This window comes from Palaemon carinicauda, chromosome 5, assembly GCF_036898095.1.
Source record: "Palaemon carinicauda isolate YSFRI2023 chromosome 5, ASM3689809v2, whole genome shotgun sequence".
Taxonomy (NCBI): domain Eukaryota; kingdom Metazoa; phylum Arthropoda; class Malacostraca; order Decapoda; family Palaemonidae; genus Palaemon; species Palaemon carinicauda.
The window spans coordinates 168,204,179-168,227,762 of NC_090729.1; the positions used below are offsets into that span (position 1 = coordinate 168,204,179).

The window sequence follows — 23,584 nt, forward strand, 5'->3', positions numbered from 1 at the left end:
ATGTATTAAATGTTATCCTTTCAATTAGAATAACTTTGTGGTTTGAAATTTCATAATTTTCATTAAGTTTGAAATAAACTCAGTAATTGGCAAGTATAATATTAATCAGTTACCTAACATTGTTATTAAGTATAATGCCAGCTTTGAAGTTCATTCAGTGCACAAATGGTTAAAAATCATTAATGGATGGTTTGCCAGATAATTTACTTATGGCTTTTTCTGTATAAGAATATACAAATTGTTATTGGAATGATTTACTGAGTTAAGGATGTGGGTTTTGGGGGACCCTATAAGTCTACCGGTTGCATCATCAGCAGCCATTTCCTGCCCCTCCCTGGTCCTAGCTTGGTTGGAGAGGGGTCTTGGGTGCTAATCATATGTATGGTTAGTTTGTAGGGCATTGTCCTTTTTGCTAGGGTAATATCACTGTACCTTGCCTCTGCCATTTATGAGTGGCCTTTAAACCTTTAAATGGTGACAAATGATTTATTTCTTGCTTATCTACGAATCTGTGGTTGTATTTATTATGAATTTTAAAATCAATTACAATTATCAACTAGATCAAAAGTAACATTTATACTAACACCCCAAACTTTCTCTTTGCTACAGGCTAACTTGTTTAGCTTTTGTTATTTTGGGTTTGTAACACTGGTGATACACGGTTTATTCCCGTTTCTGATCTTCCCTAGTATTTTTGCTTATTATATTAATTATAGATTTCTATAACAATGGGAATGATGACGATGATGACACACCTCCTCCTTTGGACAACATATCTTCAATTATCTTTTGATAGTGATGAGCTTCACAAGCTCTTAACATCATTACTGTACTTATGTTTTTATTACCATTATGAGTTGGGCTGTAAAATAGATTTAAACATTACCGGTATATTGAATTATTTGTGTTTAGATAGGAATTATATATATTGATAATAAAAGGTTACTGTAATTTCCAAATTAAATGCATGAATACCCCTCTTCCGTTACATCTCTTGGAAGGTGCTGTTACATAGACATCTATATCCCTGGGAGGTGCCATTAAATGTGGCTGACATTTTAACCATAAGCCTTAGCATGTTCACAACACTAACATTCTAATTGTTAACGAGAATAGTGTTAGGACTTGCAGAGACATCTGTTTCTTAACTATATAGCATTCACCTCTTAATTCCTTTATTCTGTGTTGAATAAGACCAATAACTTTTTGAGTAACTCAGAAATCAACTTTTTTCTAGATTCAAAGTACTATTTCAATTCTAAACTACCTATTTTCACCCTTGAATTAATTTCTCAAGTGGTAACTAGTTGGTCATCTACACCATTCATTAATGACTAGCGTTCTGTTGGCTTTAGTGTCGATTAAACACATAAGGGAATTACTGTATAAGCATTGCTGTAGCCTAGTTTTTGGGAACACAATGGGATCTTGTCTCTTTCACTCTCCTTTAGGTTCAAAATGTTTTAGACAGAGGCTGCTTCAATTTTTTCACACCCCTTCACTAAAATTGGATGAAGACAGTTAAGTAGAAAATAGTTTTTCGTCCAGAAAGAGCCTTACAGTAGTATTTGGATAAACGATAGGTAATAGAGGTAGTGTTCCTAATTTTTTTCGTGGTATGAGGGTCCCTAATCATCCCCTACCAAATATGCTCTTGCATTCCTTGTTAAAACTTGGTCACCATAGCACACAAGGAATTATATCCAAAAATCATCTATGCTTGTGAGTGAGGGTACAGGATATTAGGAGCTTAGCTACTTCCCTGATTTTTTTAGAAACCTTTTTTCGAAAAGGTCTTAACAGCAGTTCCATGGTGTACCTAGTAGGCGTTCGCAAAACATATTACAAAGGCTATATATACTGTATTTTTAATTACTTTAGTAAACACTCTGGAATCCTGTATTTCAAACCATAATTTAAACAGTTTATGAACATCGCCAACAGTGTGTGGGAGTGAGCAATATGAACGTCAGGGGATATTCATAGAATGATTAGAATTTTAATACTGTAATAAAATTTCTTATTTCTATAATCTCCTGTTTAACTTGTATGTTGATGGAGTGGTGAGAGAGGTGAATGCTCGAGTGCTTGGATGAGGATTAAAACTGGTAGACGAGAATGACCATGAATGGGAGGTAAATCCGTTGTTGTTTGCGGATGATACTGTACTGGTTACAGACACAGAAGAGAAGCTTGGCTGATTAGTGACAGAATTTGGAAGAGTGTGTGAGAGAAAGAAGTTGAGAGTTAATGTGGGTAAGAGCAAGGTTATGAGATGAACGAGAAAGGAAGGTGGTGCAAGGTTGAATGTCATGTTGCATGGAGAGTTACTTGAGGAGGTGGATCAGTTTAAGTACTTGGGGTCTGTTGTTGCAGCAAATGGTGGAGTGGAAGCAGATGTACGTCAGAGAGTGAATGAAGGTTGCAAAGTGTTGGGGGCAGTTAAGGGAGTAGTAAAAAATAGAGGGTTGGGCATGAATGTAAAGAGAGTTCTATATGAGAAAGTGATTGTACCAACTGTGATGTATGGATTGGAGTTGTGGGGAATGAAAGTGATGGAGAGACAGAAATTGAATGTGTTTGAGATGAAGTGTCTAAGGAGTATGGCTGGTGTATCTCGAGTAGATAGGGTTAGGAACGAAGTGGTGAGTGTGAGAACGGGTGTAAGAAATGAGTTAGCAGCTAGAGTGGATATGAATGTGTTGAGGTGGTTTGGCCATGTTGAGAGAAATTAAAATGGCTGTCTGCTAAAGAAGGTGATGAATGCAAGAGTTGATGGGAGAAGTAAAAGAGGAAGGCCAAGGTTTGGGTGGATGGATGGAGTGAAGGAAGCTCTGGGTGATAGGAGGATAGATGTGAGAGAGGCAAGAGAGCGTGCTAGAAATAGGAATGAATGGCGAGCGATTGTGACGCAGTTCTGGTAGGCCCTGCTGCTTCCTCCGGTGCCTTAGATGACCGCGGAGGTAGCAGCAGTAGGGGATTCAGCATTATGAAGTTTCATCTGTGGTGGATAACGGGGGAGGGTGGGCTGTGGCACCCTAGCAGTACCAGCTAAACTCGGTTGAGTCCCTTGTTAGGCTGGGAGGAACATAGAGAGTAGAGGTCCCCTTTTTGTTTTGTTTCATTTGTTGATGTCGGCTACCCCCCCAAAATTGGGGGAAGTGCCTTGGTATATGTATGTATGTATGTATGTATAATCTCCTGATATTCATATACTGTACATATCCACCCACCTCCCCACTGACATACTGTATAGTATATAGAGGAAGGATAATGTCGACTTTGAAGGAGAAAACTATACCTCTTGATGTGGCTTCTTACCACATACCACTATAGGACTCTATTCCTATGTTAAGGGCATGTATGTAATTGATGAAGCAAAAGAGAATGGAAAAATTTCTAAACTTTTAAAGTTTTAAGGGCAAATGTGTTTTAAACCAGGCTTTTGGAGAATCAATATGGACATCAGGTGAGTATGAAAATAAAAATTTTATTATTTAAAATTTTGAATTTGATTAAATGTATAATTCATTTTCTTTAAATCAGAATGGCTATACCTCTGGACCACCAGCTGGAAGGCGTGCGGGAGGTTGGGCTAACTCGGCTAAAGTAGGGTAAGTGCTAAGGAAATTTTCTTTTTTCAATATACTTACCCGGTGATCATATAGCTGTCAGCTCTGCTGCCCGACAGAAAAACCTAAGGACAAAATACGCCAGCGATCGCTATACAGGTGGGGGTGTACATCAACAGCGCCATCTGTCGAGCAGGTACTCAAGTACTCCATGTCAACACAGAACCAATTTTCTCTCTGTCGTGCCACTGGCAAGACCTACTAAATACGCTGTTACTAACTGGATTTGTTTTCACAACTATTTGGTGAAGTACACTATTCCAGTTTTGAGCTTTCGCTATGCAGGGGTTTTATCTTCATTTCAAAACTTGAACTCGTTTTGGATAGATTTAATTATGGTGACAAAGAGAGTATGGACTCTCTTTCACTTTTAAATGGCCGACCCTTCCCTTAGACGGAAGTGTGTTTAGGTTTTTAGTAATTTTGCTTAACACGTTATAGATCTATATATTTTATATCTCTCCGCCTTTATTAGGCCTCTTCGATTAACTTTCCATTTATTATAAACATATAAAAATAAATTTTTATGTTTTGTTTATATGCGACCTTTCCTGATAGTAGGCGGTCCTAACTTGGAACCGAAGTTAATCAACGTTGAGCCCATTATATCGTATTTAACCTTTAAAGAATTTAAAACTTTTTAAATTTAATGTTTTATGAAAGAATTTCTTTGATAGTCTCGTACTGTTTTCAAAGATGAACTAACGTTTAGTTTTTTAGTCTACGCAGTTGTTGACGTTCAGGACGTTCAACATGCGCTCTATCGTTACGATAGAGAGAGAGTGTATCACGGTTTCACTTTGCAGTAAGAGTAAACCGATTCTGGCGTTTCGTTCATTCTTTCTTAGCTTAAATGGTTTGAATTCTAAATTAAAGGAACTTTTTATTTGGAAAACCTTTCAGTTTTTTCCTTTAGCAAATAACATGTTTTGACAATATATAATTGGGCTCTTCTCTCAGGTGCGAAATCAAGAGAGAAAGAGAGAGAGAGATAGAGACGGAGGGAGAGAGAGGAAAAAAAAAAGAAAAAACTTTTCGTTCAAGCGGGTAACGTTGTTCTCGTTTTACTCTCCTCCCTAGTCGCTGTACGGGGAAGAAGGTAAAACGTTTCTAGGGTTTTATTCTTGTTCCCAGGCTATGTGCGGTGAGAGATTGTAAACGTAGTTTATTTGAACTAGTGTTTAGTCTCTTTCCCAGCCACTGAATTCTTTATCTTTATATATGTTTTCTGTTGCATTATACGACTGTTTTCGCAATTACTACCTTTTAATGAAGGGTAGGATTGCGTGTTTCAGGTAGAAATCAGTAAAAGTTTCGATTTCAGTGAAATAAGTGCAAAACAGAAAATCGAAGTGATAAAGTGATATGCGCAAAGTGTTACAGTGTTGCGTCCGAGGGTTCGTCTGTTCGTGCCTGTCGTTCACCTAGTCCGGGACCTCTTGTAAGCTCCCAAGCCCAGGGGAGAAGTAATGTCGAACGACTTATGGGTTCGTCAGGCCTTGATCAACGAACAGACGTTTTTTCCCTCCGTGGTTTCGGGCGTATCTACCCAAGATCGCCCCACCCACACAAAGACGAGAGAGCCCATTTACTTCTCGTCTGCGGAAGAGGTTTCTCGTAAGAAACCTTGGACCAAGGTCTCGCAGCTTATTAAGTGCAAGTCGGTCCCTTCCGCGCAAGTCCAACGGCCCAGGTGTAGCCACTGGGTCAGTTCGGATTCGCTGCAGTCTTCCGATGACTGCACACCTCCTAAGAGAGGTAAAGCGGTACCGCAACAGGCAGTAACACCGTCTGTTGCCGCACCTGCTGCTGTAGACCCTAAGTGGTCTTTGCTACAGTCTATGCAGACACAGTTAGCATCTTTTTTGCAGGAGTATCGTGCGGAGAAGGTTGACGCTGCACCCGTTAGCCTACAACCTACCACGGTTGTGCGCCCAGCAGACGCTGTGGCTGCCTGCTCCCACACTCCAGCTGTGAGAGCTCCTCCACCCATGCGCAGTCGACCCTGCCAGACGCATGCTGACGTTCACAGACGCACGGAACCCTCCGTTGACGTGCGTGTGCTACCACAACAACAGGAGGGTGGAGTCTAGCTGCCGTGTTTTGACACGGTGCGTCAGCCTCCGCAACCCACTGTGGTTACCGCCACCAGTGCTGTATGTCCTCACGCACCTGTTGTGGTTGACAGTTCAGTTTTTTGACAGTTCACAGACTGTCAAGCAGTTACATAACGTTGCCTTCTGGTCTGCTGCTAATGCACCAGTGCTGTATGTCCTCACGCACCTGTTGTGGTTGACAGTTCAGTTTTTGACAGTTCACAGACTGTCAAGCAGTTACATAACGTTGCCTTCTGGTCTGCTGCTAATGCACCAGTGAGACCCTCACTGAGATAACCTAGCTTTTCTCGGACAAGGTTCCTGTAGATGAGAAAGTGCTGTTCTCCCTCCTACTGATATTCCTTTGAGGACTCTGTCATTTGGAGAGGAGCCTTAAGCTGCTTAGCCTCCTATGAACTTTAATTAAATCATGATGATTTTTTTAAGGATCTTCGTCCGGATCTTGTAACTGCTGCTCCTCGTTCGCCTCACGTCAGATCTTACACTAGGCCTAGCTACTTCGAAGCCGTTGTTGTTAAGCTAGTGCTCTCTCGCTCTCCTAGAGAGTGTTACGTTGGCTAGGCGACTGGTTTTTGCACCAGGAGGAGTTTTAGGGATACAGCCTTTTGATTTCCCTTCTTTTTAACTGGCTTATAGAGCGAGAGTCTGATAGGACACGAGAGAAGTTCTCGGCTTGGGAGTTCATGCCTCTGCCCAGGTAGACTTCTCAATTCTGGTAGACTCGCCCAGGCGCCTAGCCAGGAGACGCTCCAGTTGTTTACAGGTCAACTTCTCAACTTTTGTCGAGCCTTTGAAGTTTTGCTGTACTATTATGTCACACATAACAAGGCTTCCAGGGATGGTAAATGGTTCCGCTTCAGTCGCTAACCCCGTCTGTTGCCACACCTGCTCCCGTAGACCCTAAATGGGCTTTGCTGCAAGACATGCAGTCCAAGCTTGTGTCCTTGATAGAGGACTTAATACGGAGAAGAACCTTCTGGCCAACAACCTTCCTACCGGTTGGTTGTGCGCCCTGTTGACGCTGAGGTATCCTACTCGCGTCTGCCAGTTGAGGTGGTTCCTCCACCGATGCGACCCAGTGTGGGTTGCCAGTCGCACGTTGACGTTAAGTGACGCTCGGAGGTGGTTGTTGACGTTCAGTGTGTCACTAGGAAGACGTTCAACAACCAGCAGAGGTGACTTGTGACGCAGTGCGTCAACCTCAGCAACCCGGTAGGGTGTTGACTGCACAACCCAGACAGTCTAGACAGTTTCGGGTTGACGCTGTACTTCCTCGCGTCCCCATGGTTGTTGACAGTTCACAGACTGTGCAGCAGTACCATGATATTGCGTCCGGCTCCGTCACGCATCCACCAGTGCGACCGGATTCAGCGAGTCAGACGTTGCCCACTCCGTTGCCGTTTCCTCATCAGTTTCGGATGAGGAACCCTCTGATGAGGACGTTGCTGAACAAGACGATCAACCCCCAGCCCTGCTATCCATCCAGAAGATGCTGAAGAAGGAACGCTGCCCAGTCAGGCTGTGGATGAGTCTGGTAGGGACACTGTCATCCGTGGTTCAATTTGTGTCACTAGGAAGACTACACCTCCGTCCTCTTCTATACCATCTAGCTTTTCACTGGAAAAAGGACAAGACGCTAGAAGCGGTCTCGATCCCGGTTTCCGGAAAGATAAAGTCTGGTCTGACTTGGTGAAAGGACTGTATCAACCTTAGAGAGGGTCTTCCCCTGACTGTTCAGACTCCCAACCACGTTCTCTTCTCAGACGCATCGGACGTAGGCTGGGGTGCGACATTAGACGGTAGGGAATGCTCGGGATTATGGAACTCGAGTCAAAGGACAATGCATTTCTACTGCAAGAAGCTACTGGCAGTACGTCTGACCTGGAAAAGCTTCAGGTCTCTCCTTCAAGGCAAAGTGGTGGAGGTGAACTCGGACAACACCACGGCTTTGGCGTACATCTCCAAGCAAGGAGGGACCTACTCTCTGACATGGTACGAGATCGCAAGGGACCTCCTCACCTGGTCAAAAGGTCTAGATATTTCACTAGTAACGAGGTTCATCCAAGGCAACTTGAATGTCATGGCAGATTGTCTCAGTCGGAAGGAACAAATAATTCCAACAGAATGGACCCTCCACAAGGATGTATGCAAGAGACTTTGGGCCACCTGGGGCCAGCCAACCATAGATCTCTTCGCAACCTCGATGACCAAGAGGCTCCCAATATTTTGCTCACCAATCCCGGACCCAGCAGCAGTTCATATAGATGCCTTTCTACTAGATTGGTCACATCTAGATCTATATGCATTCCCTCCGTTCAAGATTGTCAACAAGGTACTGCAGAAGTTCGCCTCTCACGAAGGGACAAGGTTGACGCTAGTTGCTTTCCTCTGGCCCGCGAGAAAATGGCTCACCGAGGTACTTCGATGGCTAGTAGACGTTCCCAGAACACTTCCCCTAAGGGTGGACCTTCTACGTCAGCCACGCGTAAAGAAGGTACACCAAGGCCTCCACGCTCTTCGTCTGACTGCCTACATACTATCGAAAGACTCTCGAGAGCTAGAGGCTTTTCGAAGGAGGCAACCAGAGCGATTGCTAGAGCAAGGAGAACATCCACCCTTAGAGTCTACCAATCGAAGTGGGAAATCTTCCGAAACTGGTGCAAGTCAGTATCCGTATCCTCGACCAGTACCTCTGTAACTCAAATAGCTGACTTTCTCTTATATCTGAGGAAAGAACGATCTCTTTCAGCTCCCACTATCAAGGGTTACAGAAGCATGTTGACATCAGTCTTCCGTCACAGAGGCTTAGATCTTTCCAACAATAAAGATCTACAGGACCTCCTTAAGTCTTTTGAGACCACGAAGGAGCGTCGTTTGGTTACACCTGGTTGGAATTTAGACGTGGTACTAAGATTCCTTATGTCAGACAGGTTCGAACCGCTACAATCAGCCTCCCTGAAAGATCTCACCTTTAAGACTTTTCCTGATATGCTTAGCCACAGCTAAAAGAGTCAGTGAGATTCATGCCTTCAGCAAGAACATCGGATTCTCATCCGAAACGGCTACATGTTCTACAACTTGGTTTTCTAGCCAAACACGAGCTGCCTTCTCGGCCTTGACCAATATCGTTCGATATTCCAAACTCATCGTATGGTTGGAAATGAACTAGAAAGAGTCTTATGTCCTGTAAGAGCTCTTAAGTTCTATTTTAAAACCTTTACGAGGCCCGTCTGAAGCTTTATGGTGTTCAGTTAAGAATCCATCTTTGCCTATGTCAAAGAAGGTTTTATCCTATTTTATCAGACTGTTAATACGAGAAGCTCATTCCCATTGTGGCGGGATGTCAACAAAAACAAACCCCCACACCTTTGATCACTCTTCTTTCAAAATATCCCACAACACAAACTTTCCCCTGACTCTACTTCAAACTGGACTCTTGGACAGAAGGAAAATGAAAACAAAACATAACCTTAACACTATATTCTTAAAAGTAAACGCAATCATAAACCAAAAAAAACACTTATCACGAATCATAAACAATATTAAATATAAACCGTAACACCATTCAAATAAAAAAACCCTAACAACTTAAAATTAACACACCCAAAACCAATATTTGTTTATGTGTGGACCACTTTGTCCACACAAGGGCCAACAGTCGTTAAAAGCCCAAAACCACAACTCTGCAGCAACGCCACAATATGGCAACACTTGACACTCAGTCAATACAAAAATGCTTTCATTGATTTAGTCCGTAAGCGTAATCATCATCATCATCATCCTCATCGGTATCATCATCATCAACAGCAATCAGAAGTAAATTCGGTCCGGGTCGTCAACAAATAAATCAATCTGAGCAGTCTTAAAACAATCTAATGCAGGCCAGGTCGTCAACTAAAGATCGGCATTCAAAAATAACTCTCCAAAGGAGGAATCGCGGCTCAGAATATAAAAAAAAGCTTCACAGCCGGCTTTCGAAGAGCAAAAAAAATACACAGCCGACTTCTTCTATCGTTCGATATCCAATGCTTTCGCCCAAGACATTCATCATCACCCTATCCTAGCTAAAAAGTAAACAAACAACCTCAATTATACCAACAATCTTTCCAACTTCAAACAATCATTCGCTAATTACCCTTTCCTCAGCGCGCACCGCGGACACACAAAACACGCACACACAAACGCACATACACACATACTCTCTTGCGCACGCGCGATCTAACAAAACGAAGCAAATGAAATTCTCTCTCTCTCTCTGACGAAACTAAAGCAAATGAACACGCTTTCTTTCTTTCTTGCGGTTTGACAAACTTAAGTAAATAAACACTCGCTCACACACACACACACACTCTCTCTCTCTCTCTCTCTCTCTCTCTCTAATGACAAAGCTAAAGCAAATAAAATGTCTCTATTTAACAATACTAAAACAACTCTCTCTCTCTCTCTCTCTCTCTCTCTCTAACAAAACTTAAATAAACACACTCACACACTCTCTCTCTCTCTCTCTCTCTCTCTCTCTCTCTCTCTCTCTCTCGATTTGGCAAACAAAAATAAATTAAAATAAAATTAATCCTCCACACCATCTGAATGAGGAAGACCAAGCTTTGCTGAAGGTAAGGACACACGAAGTTAGAACTGTCGCAACTTCCGTGGCCTTTAAACAAAATAGATCTCTGCAAAGTATATTCGACGCAACCTATTGGAAAAGCAAATCAGTGTTCGCGTCTTTTTATCTTAAGAATGTCCAGTCTCTTTACGAGAACTGCTACACTCTGGGACCATTCGTAGCAACGAGTGCAGTAGTGGGTGAGGGCTCAACCACTACAATTCCCTAATTCCATAACCTTTTTTTAATCTTTCTCTTGAAATGTTTTATTATTGTTTTTGGGTTGTCCGGAAGGCTAAGAAGCCTTTCGCATCCTACTTGATTTGGCGGGTGGTCAAAGTCTTTTCTTGAGAAGCGCCTAGATTAGAGGTTTTGATGAGGTCCTTTAGTATGGGTTGAAACCCTTCATACTTCAGCTCCTAGGAGTCGCTCAGCATCCTATGAGGATCGCGAGGCTCAGTAAGGAAGACGTACTTAAAAAGGCAGAGTAATTGTTCAAGTCGACTTCCTTACCAGGTACTTATTGATTTTATGTTTGTTATTTTAAATAACTGCTAAAATGAAATACAAAATACTTAGCTCATAATAATGTCAACATGTAATGCTGGTCTCTACCCACCCCCCTGGGTGTGAATCAGCTATATGATCACCGGCTAAGTTTAATATTGAAAAATGTTATTTTCATTAGTAAAATAAATTTTTGAATATACTTACCCGGTGATCATAAATTAAAGGACCCTCCCTTCCTCCCCAATAGAGACCCAGTGGGCAGAGGAGAAAATTGGTTCTGTGTTGACATGGAGTACTTGAGTACCTGCTCGACAGATGGCGCTGTTGATGTACACCCCCACCTGTATAGCGATCGCTGGCGTATTTTGTCCTTAGGTTTTTCTGTTGGGCAGCAGAGCTGACAGCTATATGATCACCGGGTAAGTATATTCAAAAATTTATTTTACTAATGAAAATAACATGTTTAGATTACCGTAATTAATTACCTACACTATACATTTTGGTATGTGATAATTCTTTTAAAGGTGATAAGAAAATTATCCCAGGTAATTCTTTGTCTAAAAATGTTAAGGACCATGAACTGTAAGTATAAATTAAAGATATTTTTTTAAAATTACCTTATCATTATAAAAAAATATATATATTTTTAGTTTTAAATATTTAACTTAGCCGGTGAATATATAATAGCTGCTACTCAGCGGCTCGACAGAAAACACACTCAAAAACTCGCGAGCGATCGCTATGAAGGTTGCGGGTGTGCCCACCAGCGCCACTATCGGCCAGATACCACTCTTGCATGTAAACAAACCCTTCAATTCTTCTCTGTCGACCTTGACGACAAGACGTATCATTACTCGCTGTAGAACCTGGAGTTTTCTCAACATATTTGGTGAAGTACTTCATTTTGGTTTGAGCTTTCGCAGTACAGGTGTTTTATCTTCAACTTAAATCTTGAACTCGTTTTTGGATAGATTTAATTTTTGATGACTTTGGATTGTTTTTTGGACTTTCCTTGACTTTTAAATGGCCGACCCTTCCCTTAGTACGAAAGTGTGTTTAGGCTTTTAGCAATTATCTTATCACGTTATAAATTAATTATAGATTTTCCTCTATATATTTTATATCTCACCCGCCTTTATTAGGCCTCTTCGATTAGCTTTCCATCTATAATAAACATCAAGATAAATTTTAATGATTTGTTTATATGCGACCTTTCCTGAGAGTAGGCGGTCCTAACTTGGAAACCGAAGTTAAACAACGTTGAGCCCTTTCAATCGTAAATAACTTTTACAGAGCTAATGATTTAAAACTTATTAAATGAATATTTTTTAGTAGATATTTTATGAAAGATTTTCTTTGAATAGTCTTCGTACTGTTTCAAAGATGAACTAACGTTTAGTTTATTTATGCTACGCAGTTTGCGCTCTATCGTTACGATAGAGAGAGAGAGTATCACGGTTTCACTTTGCAGAAAGAGTAAATCGATTCTGACGTTTTGTTCATTCTTCTTTCAAAGCTTAAATGTTTTAAATTCTATTTTAAAGGAACTTTTTAATTGAAAAACCTTTCAGTTTTTTCCTTTGGTCAAATAACCTGTTTTTTTTGACGAAACGTAAGTGGGCTCTTCTCTTCGGTGCGAAATCAAGAGAGAGAGAGAGAGATAGAGACGGAGGGAGAGAGAGGAGAGAGAACGTTCCGATCTTTATCTCGTCCCAAGCGAGTAACGTTGTTCTCGAGTTACTCTCGTCCCTAGTCTCTGTATGGGGAGAAAGGATAAAACGTTTTTAGTTTTTTATTCTCGTCCCAAGGCACTGTACGGTGAGAGATTGAAAACGTAGTTTTGAATGAACTAGTGTTTAGTCTCTTCCCCAGCCACTGATCTTTTTATCTTAAAATATGTTTACTGTTTTTTTGCTGGTATTAATGTGCTTACATTATACGACTGATTTTGCAATTATAACCTTTTGATGAGGGTAGAATTGCGTGCTTCAGGTAGAAATCAGTTTTATTCATACCTAATGTGAATTGTTAAAAAATTCGATTTCAGTGAAATAAGTGCAAAACAGAAAATCGTAGTGATAAAGTGATATTGCGCAAAGTGTTATCAGTGTTGCGACCAAGGGTTCGTCTGTTCGTGCCTGTCGTTCGCCTAGTCCGGGACCTCTTGCAAGCTCCCAAGCCCAGGGGAGAAGTAATGTCGTACGACTTATGGGTTCGAGAGGCCTTGATCAGCGAACAGACGTTCCCTCTATGGTATCAGGCGTATCTCACCAAGATCACCCCTACCATAAGGCGAGAGAGACGATTTTCTCCTCGTCATCCGAAGGCTTTTCGCATAAGAAACCGTGGAACAAGGTTTCGAGGCCCTTTAAGCGAAAGTCAGTCCTTTCAGGACAGGTCCAGCGTCCTGGTTTTAACTATTAGGACAGCTCTGACCCTATGCAGTCATCGGAAGACTGCTCGCCGCCTAAACAAAAGCGTAACACAGACTCCGAGAGTCTTTTTGTAGGCAAGGTTTTTCAGTCACAGACGTTACCCTCGTCTCTTACCGCAACCATTCCCGTTGATCCTAAATGGGTTGTACGGCAAGACATGCAGAATAAGCTTGCCTCCCTTATGGAAGACTATTCTGCTGATAAGTCCGTTGAGCCTAACCGTTTATCTCATCGAGATCCTGGCCTTCAGCCACCCAAACGTTCCTTTGTGCGTCCTGTTGACGTTGGCGTAGCCAAGTCACGTCAGTCAGGTTGTTTAGAACCACACTCGATGCGGTCTCGTGTGGATTTTCAGCCGCATTTGGACGTTAGGCCACTTGCTGATGCTCCTGTTGACGTTCAGGACGTTCGCCAACCATCGGAGTTGACTTGTTTTGACGCTGAGCGTCAACCTCCGCATTCTAGAGTTGTTTTGACTGCTCAGACTAGGCGGTCAAAGCAGTCTCAAGTGGACGCTGTGCGTCCTCACGCACCTGTTGTTGTTGACAGTTCACAGACTGTCAAGCAGTTACATGACGTTGCGTCCTGGTCCGCTACTAATGCACCAGTGCGTGTGGACTCTGCTTGTAAAGCATTGCCACCACGGTAGGTCTCTCCCTTGCTTGAGACTCGGCTATTGTCGGACAAGGTTCCTTCAGATGAGGAAGTTGCTGTTCCCCCTCCTACTGATATTCCCTTGAGGACTCTGTCAGACGGAGAGGAGCCTAATGCTGCTTAGTCCTCTATGGACTTTAAATAAATCATACTGATTTTTAAGGATCTTTGTCCGGATCTTTTTGTAACTGCTGCTCCTCGTTCGCCTAAACGTCAGAGTTTACACTAGGCCTAGCTACTTCGAAGCCGTTGTTTTATAAGCTAGTGCTCTCTCGCTCTTCGAAGAGAGCTTTACGTTTGCTAGGCAACTGGTTTATCACCAGGAGGAGTTTGGGGGAGACAGCCTTTGCTTTCCCTACTTTTAAGCTGGCTTATAGAGCGAGAGTCTGATATGACACTCATAGACTCTCCCTGGCGCCTGGCCATGAGACGCTCCAAGATTTTATGGTCGACTTCAGAGCTAGACCATCTCCTGTTAGGAGTCTTTTTTCGAGCATTTGAAGTTTTGCTTACAATTATGTCATGCATAAACAAGGCTTTCAGGGATGGCTCCAATGATCTGACAGCCACGTTCTCTGCAGGAACAAGTTCCTCAGGGATGGCTCCAATGATCTGGCAGCCATGTTCACTGCAGGAGTACGTAAGAGGCAAGTGCGCTCAATGTGTTCATTGTCAAGACAAACTTCACGATGAAGTCTACCAGGCTGTCTTGACAGCATTAATGGAAGGCATACTTCCACATTCCTATACACCCGGATTCCCAATCGTTTCTGAGGTTTGTTTACAGGAATGTGGGGTACCAGTTTCGAGCCCTGTGCTTTGGCCTCAGTCCTGCTCCTCTCGTGTTTACAAGGCTCATGAGGAATGTGGCAAAATCCCTCCATCTATCGGGGATCCGAGCCTCCCTGTACTTGGACGACTGGCTTCTCAGAGCATCGTCCAGTCTTCGCTGTCTGCAGGATCTGCATTGGACGTTGAGTCTGGCCAGGGAGTTGGGACTTTTGGTCAACCTAAAAGTCCCTACTGATCCCATCCCAGATTATTCTATATTTGGGGATGGAGATTCGCAGTCCAGTTTTTTTTTTTTTTTTTCGGGCTTTTCCGTCTGCCACCGATTAGAACAAGCCCTGCTCGAAGTCCAACTAATGCTGAAAAGATAACGTTTGTTCAGTCAGGAGTTGGAACAGTCTCGTAGGGACTCTCTCATCCCTGGAGCAGTTTGTCTCACCAGGGAGACTACACCTTCTGCCTCTCCGGTTCCATCTAGCCTCTCACTAGAACTAGGACAAGACGTTAGAGACGGTATCATTCCCAGTCTCCGAACCGGTGAAGGCATGCCTGAAATGGTGGGACAGCAATATCAGTCTGAGAGAGGGACTATCCCTAGCAGTCAAGAACCCAAACCACGCGTTGTTCTCAGACGCGTCGGATTTGGGTTGGGGTGCGACCCTGGACGGTCGGGGATGCTCGGGTCTGTGGACCTCAAGTCAGAAGAGCATGCACATCAACGGCAAGGAGCTATTAGCAGTCCACTTGACCTTGATGATATTCGAAAGCTTCTTCGAAACTAAGTGGTAGAGGTCAACTCAGACAACACCACAGCTTTGGCGTACATCTCCAAGCAAGGAGGCACGCACTCCTTCACGCTGCTCGAGATCGCAAGGGACCTTCTCTTATGGTCAAGAATTCGAGGCATCTCCCTGTTGATGAGATTCATCCAGGGGGACTTGAACGTCTTGGCAGACTGTCTCAGTCGGAGGGGTCAGGTGTTACCCACGGAATGGACCCTCCACAAGGACGTGGGCAAGAGTCTTTGGGCTACTTGGGGTCAACCCACCATAGACCTCTTTGCCTCCTCGTTGACCAAAAGGTTACCAATCTATTGCTCTCCAGTCCTAGATACAGAAGCAATCTACATAGACGCGTTTCTACTGGATTGGTCTCTTCTGGACTTATATGCATTCCCACCATTCAAGATAGTCAACAAGGTACTGCAGAAGTTTGCCTCTCACGAAGGGACAAGGTTGACGTTGGTTGCTACCCTCTGGCCCGCGAGAGAGTGGTTCACCGAGGTACTTCAATGGCTGGTAGACTTTCCAAGAAGTCTTCCTCTAAGGGTAGATCTGTTACGTCAGCCCCACGTAAAGAATGTCCATCAAAGCCTCTCCGCTCTTCGTCTGACTTCCTTCAGACTATCGAAAGACTCTCAAGAGCTAGAGGCTTTTTGAAGGAGGCAGCCAGTGCGATTGTAAGAGCTAGGAGAGCTTCTACCATTAGAGTATACCAGTCGAAGTGGGAAGTCTTTCGAGACTGGTGCAAGTCAGCATCTGTGTCCTCGTCCAGTACCTCTGTAGCCCAAATCGCAGATTTTCTTTTACATCTGAGAAAGGTTCACTCCCTTTCAGCTCCCACGATTAAGGGCTACAGGAGCATGTTGGTTTCGGTCTTTCGACATAGAGGCTTAGATCCTTCCAACAATAAAGATCTCCAAGATCTCCTTAAGTCTTTCGAGACCTCTAAGGAACGTTGTTTGGCAACTCCTGAATGGAACTTAGACGTGGTCCTAAGGTTCCTCATGTCAGACAGGTTTGAGCCATTACATTCAGCCTCCCTGAAGGATCTCACCCTCAAGACACTTTTCCTAGTGTGCTTGGCTTCGGCTAAAAGGGTCAGTGAACTTCATGCCTTCAGTAAGAACATCGGCTTTTCTACAGAAAAAAGCCACTTGTTCACTTCAACTTGGTTTCCTGGCCAAAAATGAACTGCCTTCTCGTCCTTGGCCTAAATCTTTTGATATTCCTTGCTTATCAGAGATAGTAGGCAACGAACTGGAAAGAGTATTATGTCCTGTTAGAGCTCTTAAGTTCTATTTAGCTCGTACTAAGTCATTACGAGGTAAATCTGAGGCATTATGGTGCTCAGTTAAGAAACCATCATTGCCTATGTCAAAGAATGCTTTGTCATATTTTATCAGATTTTTTAATACGAGAAGCTCATTCTCACTTGAATGAGAAAGACCGATGTTTGCTTAAGGTTAAGACGCACGGAGTTAGATCTATAGCAACCTCCGTGGCCTTCAAGCAAAATAAATCTCTGCAAAGTATTATGGACGCGACTTTTTGGAGAAGCAAGTCAGTGTTCGCGTCATTTTACTTGAAAGATGTCCAGACTCTTTACGAGGACTGCTACACACTGGGTCCATTCGTTGCAGCGAGTGCAGTAGTGGGTGAGGGTTCTACCACTACATTACCCTAATTCCAATATCCTTTTTAATCTGTCTCTTGAAATGTTTTTTAATATTGTTTTTTGGGATGAACGGAAGGCTAAGAAGCCTTTCGCATCCTTGTTGATTTGGCGGGTGGTCAAAGTCATTTCTTGAGAGCGCCCAGATTAGGGTTTGATGAGGTCCTGTTGTATGGGTTGCAGCCCTTGATACTTCAGCTCCTGGGAGTCTTTCAGCATCCTAAGAGGATCGCTGGGCTTCGTGAGGAAGACAGACTTATAAGGCAGAGTAATCGTCTAAGTCAACTTCCTTACCAGGTACCTATATATTTTGGTTTTGTTATATTGATAACTGTCAAAAACTCTTAGCTTATACGCTGTAAACTTAATTAACTCTGGTCTCTACCCACCGCCTTGGGTGTGAATCAGCTATTATATATTCACCGGCTAAGTTAAATATTTAAAAATGATATTTTAATTATAAAATAAATTTTTGAATATACTTACCCGGTGAATATATAAATTAAAGGCCCTCCCTTCCTCCCCAATAGAGACGCAGCGGGACGAGAAGAATTGAAGGGTTTGTTTACATGCAAGAGTGGTATCTGGCCGATAGTGGCGCTGGTGGGCACACCCGCAACCTTCATAGCGATCGCTCGCGAGTTTTTGAATGTGTTTTCTGTCGAGCCGCTGAGTAGCAGCTATTATATATTCACCGGGTAAGTATATTCAAAAATTTATTTTATAATTAAAATATCATATTACTTATTTCTCTATACTGTACTATGTTCAATAGCATAATTATTATGTTGTTTCTACAAGGATGCAAAATCTTCATCTTTTAATAGAAGTACAGTATGATTACAGCAAAGCTGGAAACTCTCTTGTTAAACTTTATAACGAGATGTTGGACATTACAGGTGGTTAGCGGGAAAGCCCTGCTCCCTTGCCAGCCTACTGAGTAGCCACTTTAACTTCAGTTGTAGAGGCATACTGTAGGTGCGACAAAACTTCGCTCATCACCTATTGTTTTTTCTGCTTTTTCCCCTCAGGACTGTCTTGCTTCTCATCTTTGACAAGTCAGTGAATTGGAGAAGAAGCTTCTCAGTATTGTGTGGATTCCTTCTCCTTGGTGGATCGGTTTATGTTTACCAGAAGCTTCAAGCAGGTTTGCTTATCCTAGGACTTAGGTCTCAAGGTGGGATAGTCCTCATCCTCAAGGCACTGGCACATGCTAGCTGTGGAGGGCATCATAGGGATCTTTCCCTCAAGACCACTCTCATCTTTACAGCAGTAAGGGAGTAGGAGAGTTTCAGGCTCCTTCATGATATCAAACTTTTGAGGGGGCATAGTTTTGTTGCCTTTGATGTCTCGCAGAATGTGTGATGAAGACCCAGAACTAATTCAGAACCTCATCAATCTTATCTCTCCATTTAAATTATCACAAAGTTACCTAGTGTCATGTCAGGACCCTGTAGTGCTACTAGTTGAGGACTTGACACTTCAAATCCGAACATCGCAGCCTTCTCACTAGTCCCTGCTGGAACAAGAAGGTAGTGTCCAGACACTGTTATTTATGGCTTTATAAAGGGATTTTGACGAAGGAAAAATCTATTTCTGGGGAGAGACCTGTGGCGCCCGGCGAAAAGTCCTTCTTGTATACCTTTTCTGATAAAAACCTTCCAATTATACCAGAGAAAGATAAAAGCATGGAATGCTGAGGTTACAACCCTCGCGCGAGCACCTTTTGGGTGTCGTGTATAAAGCAAAGGCGCGTGAAATCCACTATTCACAGGTTGTCTTCCATTTAGTTAATTCCTTCGCCAAAGGGATGGGCCGATACAGAGGCCCTAGACACATCCCCATCGCCGCACCACCCACGCCACGACGCGAGCGCCATCTGAACAACATCCTTCTGTATTGACCATGATGGCTTGGAAAGGAAAGGGTGGGATCGTGTAAAATAAGGGGAAGGGTTTCGCCGGGCGCCACAGGTCTCTCCCCAGAAATAGATTTTTCCTTCGTCAAAATCCCTTTTCTGGGTCGAACCTGTGGCGCCGGGCGAAAATGTACCAGAGAATGCCTTCCAAGCCCAACAATAACTACTAATTTAATAAGGGGAGAGAAACAACACCATGTAAAGAAAATCATATATAATTCAGGTAAGTAGGCATAAAATATAAACTAGCCACAGGGCATAGTGAGAGTAAGGATAAACAAACATGATAACAAGGAAACCTCTGAGTATCAGAGGAAAACATGCAACAAAACTGACATGGCTAAGAATATCCCAACTTAATAACAAGGGAAAACAATAATAGTTACAATCATATTAACCTAATATGTAATACACTTAGGGCTAACGAACCACCAAGGAAGCGGCGTCGTGGTGCGAGTGGCGGGTAGGAGGGAGAAGAGAAGAGATGGATGAAAGGAAGAACAAAAGATCAATGGGGAGAGATAAGGCTCCCAGCTGCAACCGTTGGATATTTAAGAGCCTGTAAGTTCTTTAGATAGTGGCGTTTGAAGACCATAGGAGATTTCCAACCCGTGTACTTCTTAAGGTTATCAAAGTCCATATTCTGGAAATAGTTGATGGAGGTAGCTATCGATCGGATATCATGAGCATGGGGAAATGATCCCGGATTGGCTTGTTTAATGAAGTATAGGATCTGTTGCCTAATGCCACGTATGGAAATGGTACCTCCTTGTTCTCTGATAAACAAGGGGCCAGACGATTGGGTAGCAGTCCTGGCTAAAAAGGCCCTGAGAGTGGTGACCGGACATAGAGAAGTATCTTGGAGAAGAGGAATAATCTTCCAAGGGGACCACCTATTTTGGGGGTCCTCGTTCTTAGCTAGGAACGCCCTGTCTGGTGAAAGAAGTACCTCACCTGAAGGGAGGAAATCCATGTTCTCTGAGTTTCGTGAGAGAGCTGCTAGTTCTGAGATTCTGGAACCCGAGGCCAAAGCTGTTAGAAATAAAGTCTTCCTAAGAAGAGTGATATAAGAGCAGGATTCGTTGTCCGTGTCGGAGGCCAGTTTGAGGACATCATTTAGAGACCAAGAGACCTTTTGAGGACGGACCGAAGGTCGAAGCCTAGCACATGCTTTTGGAATAGATGAGAAATAAGACTCCGCCAGGTTAATGTTAAACCCAACCAGGAAGACTTTCCTCAGAGCTGACTTAATGGTGGTTATAGTGCTAGCTGCTAGGCCTTTGTCAAAAATGGACCTAAAGAAGGAGATGGCTAAATTAGGAGTCATAACCGAATGGTCTGAAGTCCTTAAGAAATCCGCTAGTTTCTTAACCGCCGAATCATATTGGCGAATCGTTGAGTCCCTTTTGTCTGATTCTATAAAGAGGACATTACCTGGGTCGATGTTTGCGTCCCTACGTGCCGCAAACTTCATGAAATCCACAAAGTTAGGGTTTTGGCTATCCTTGAGGAATCTGACACAGTCCGTGTTTGGACCACCTGGGTCAGTTTGGGGAATGGGATCCGGAAGGGACGGAGTTTCAACTCGAGGAGGAGAGGAAACCAACTGCTCTTTGGCCAGTGAGGTGCCACTAAAGCTACTACCCCGTTGAAGGAGCGGAGTTTGTGCAAGACTTTCAGTAGAAGATTCACTGGAGGGAATAAGAAGATCTTCTGCCAATGGTTCCAATCCAGGGTTAATGCATCCATGGCATAAGCCTGAGGGTCCAGGTTCGGTGTCACATAACACGGGAGTTTGTGATTGAGTCGGGTCGCGAATAGATCTACCTGGAGACCTGGAACCAGCCTGAGTATCCACCGGAAGGAGTGCATGTCCAGGGACCACTCCGATTCCAGTGGGCTCGTCCTGGATAATGCGTCTGCTATCACATTCTGGACTCCTGCTAGGTGAGTTGCTGACAGGAACCAGTCTTTGTCGGCTGCCAAGGTGAAGATAGTGACTAGGATCTGATTCAGGTTGGGTGATTTGGACCCCCCCCTGTTGAGGCAGTGGACTACGGCCGTGCTGTCTGAGACTACTCTGATGTGGGTCGACCTCGGAGGGGAGATTCTCTTCAGGGTCAAGAACACCGCCATGGCTTCGAGAACATTGATATGGAACTGTCTCATGGCGGGTGACCAAGAGCCCTGACACATCTGATGTTGGGAGTAACCCCCCCAACCACTCAGAGACGCGTCGGTATGAATTGTCACTTGTGGAGAGGGGAACTGTAGAGGAACCGACTTGGAGAGGTTCCTCCGATCGGACCATGGTTGTAGTCTCATTTTCAAGACAGAGGGGATCTTCGAGGTCTTGTCTCTTAAAGGTATTGTCGCCCTCTTTCTCCAAACTCGATTGATGTCTTTGAGTTTGGCTTTTAATAGGAGATCGGTCAGTGAGGCAAACTGGAGTAGGCCGAGGACTCGTTCTAAAGCTCTTCTGGACACCTGTTTGTGTTTGAGAAAGTTCCTGACCTTGGAAGCTATCTCCCTCACCTTCTTGGGAGGAAGGGAGAGCTTGTGCTTTGAGAGGTCCCAACGGATGCCTAACCATTCGAAGAGGCTTGATGGTTGTAGGCGGGACTTCCGGAGGTTGACTTGGAAGCCCAGTTTGGCGAGAAAATGGAGTACCTTCGACGTAGCTCTTTTGCATTCCTGGTGCGACTGGGCCCAAATGAGCCAATCGTCCAGATAGGCGACGATTTGTATCCCTTGGTGTCTGAGTTGCTCGAGCACCGTCTCCCCCAGTTTCGTGAATACCCTGGGGGCAATGCTGAGACCGAAGGGCATGACTTTGAATGCGAAGGCTCTCTTGCCGAGACGGAAGCCTAGATAAGGAGAGAAGTTTCGAGCTACTGGGACATGATAATAGGCGTCGGTAAGATCGATAGAGGTGGTGACGGCCCCACGGGGAAGTAAGGTCCGTACCTGAGAGATAGTCAGCATACGGAACTTGTCGCAAAGGATGTAAGAGTTGAGCTTCGACAAGTCCAGAACTACCCTCAACGCCGACGAGTCTTTCTTCGGGACTGTAAACAGGCGGCCTTGGAACTTCAGGGATCGAACCCGCTTGATTGCTCTCTTCTTGAGTAACTCCGCAGTGTACTCTTCCAGGATGGGAGTGGGTCTCTGGAAGAAGGTCACCGGTGGAGGAGGGGATCCCTGTGACCATTTCCAACCCAAGCCCCTTGATATTATGCTGTGAGCCCATGGACTGAAGGTCCAATGATCCCGGAAGTGATAAAGTCTCCCTCCTACCGGCATCACATCATTGGGAGGGAGTGAACTTAGGGCCCCTCCCTCCACGGGAACCCCTTGCTCTGGGCCCGCCGCGTTGGCGGAACTGTCCTCTACCTCTGGAACTCCCTCTTTGGTATCCACGAAAGGAACCGGAGGGTTCGTAGGCAGGGTTGTATGCAGGTGAGGGCATCCAAGAGGGGTTGGGCTGTGTACCAGGGGGAGCAGCGAGGTAGACTACCTGCTGAGGAGGCGCCTGTTGTCGAGAAGTCGAGGCCGCGGAAGGCTGTGGGGACGAGGTACCCCGGGCCGCTTTGTAAGGACTAAACCTCAGCTTCTTCTTGAAGAATGTGTGTCTCTGGGGTTCGAACCTCTTTTTGGCTGAGAGACCCCACCTTACCTGCAAATTCTGGTTTGCCCTCGCTGCGTCCTGAAGAACCTTATCCACCTCGGTCTGAGGGAAGAGGGTCTTACCCCAGCAGGAGGAAGCTATCAGTCTGTTCGGCTCATGCCTGATGGTGGCCTCCGACAGAACGAACTTCCTGCAACTAACCCGTGCTGACCAGAAGTCATGGAGATCTATTTGGTAGGATAGCAGCTGGTTCTTTGTGGCGACTCTGAACAGCGTTTCCTCTGGGTAAAGAGATGCAAGGGACTCCATGGAGGTGATGGATTGGAGGGACCTAGCAAGTCTAGTACGGGTCTCGAACTCAGTTTTGAGAAGACTCTCTATTAATCTGGGAAGCTTCTCAGAGAAAAGAGTAGAGGCACAGTCCGGGTCTAGTTTCCCCACCGTGAAGGTAGAGGCCGCAGCATCCCAGGCTGCCGAGGAACCCGGAATAAGCAAAGAGGTGGGGTCCGTCTCCTTGAGAGCCGGCATGGAAGAGCCTTCTTTGATGGCCTGTATAGTCAGCTCTGTGACTTTGTCTATGAGCGGCAAAGAGATGGAGGCCGCTGTCGTAAAAATAGTGTAGGAACCCTTGTGAGGGGTGAGCTTGGAGTTAATACACCCCCACTCTGATAGTGTTCTGGCCCAGATAGCCTGGGCCTGCTCTTTTGGAAATATGACCGTTTCCTTCGGTACCTTGTCCATACGGACCAATGCATGTTCCTTTAACCGTACAAAACCATTGAACGGGAATGCTAGGCCCGGGGGATAGAACTCCAGGTCCTCTAGAGGGCGGGTGCCCATG

The 23,584-nt window shown here is 44.4% G+C and overlaps 1 protein-coding gene across 1 annotated transcript in view; it reads left to right on the forward strand.

The window, feature by feature from the left end:
• IFT43 (intraflagellar transport 43) overlaps positions 1-23,584 on the forward strand; it is an 89,428-nt gene that overhangs the window by 22,359 nt on the left and 43,485 nt on the right. The window contains exon 3 of the mRNA XM_068374304.1: positions 3,547-3,614. Within this exon, the coding sequence (XP_068230405.1) occupies positions 3,547-3,614 (68 nt within the window). The remainder of the gene's footprint in view (positions 1-3,546; positions 3,615-23,584) is intronic.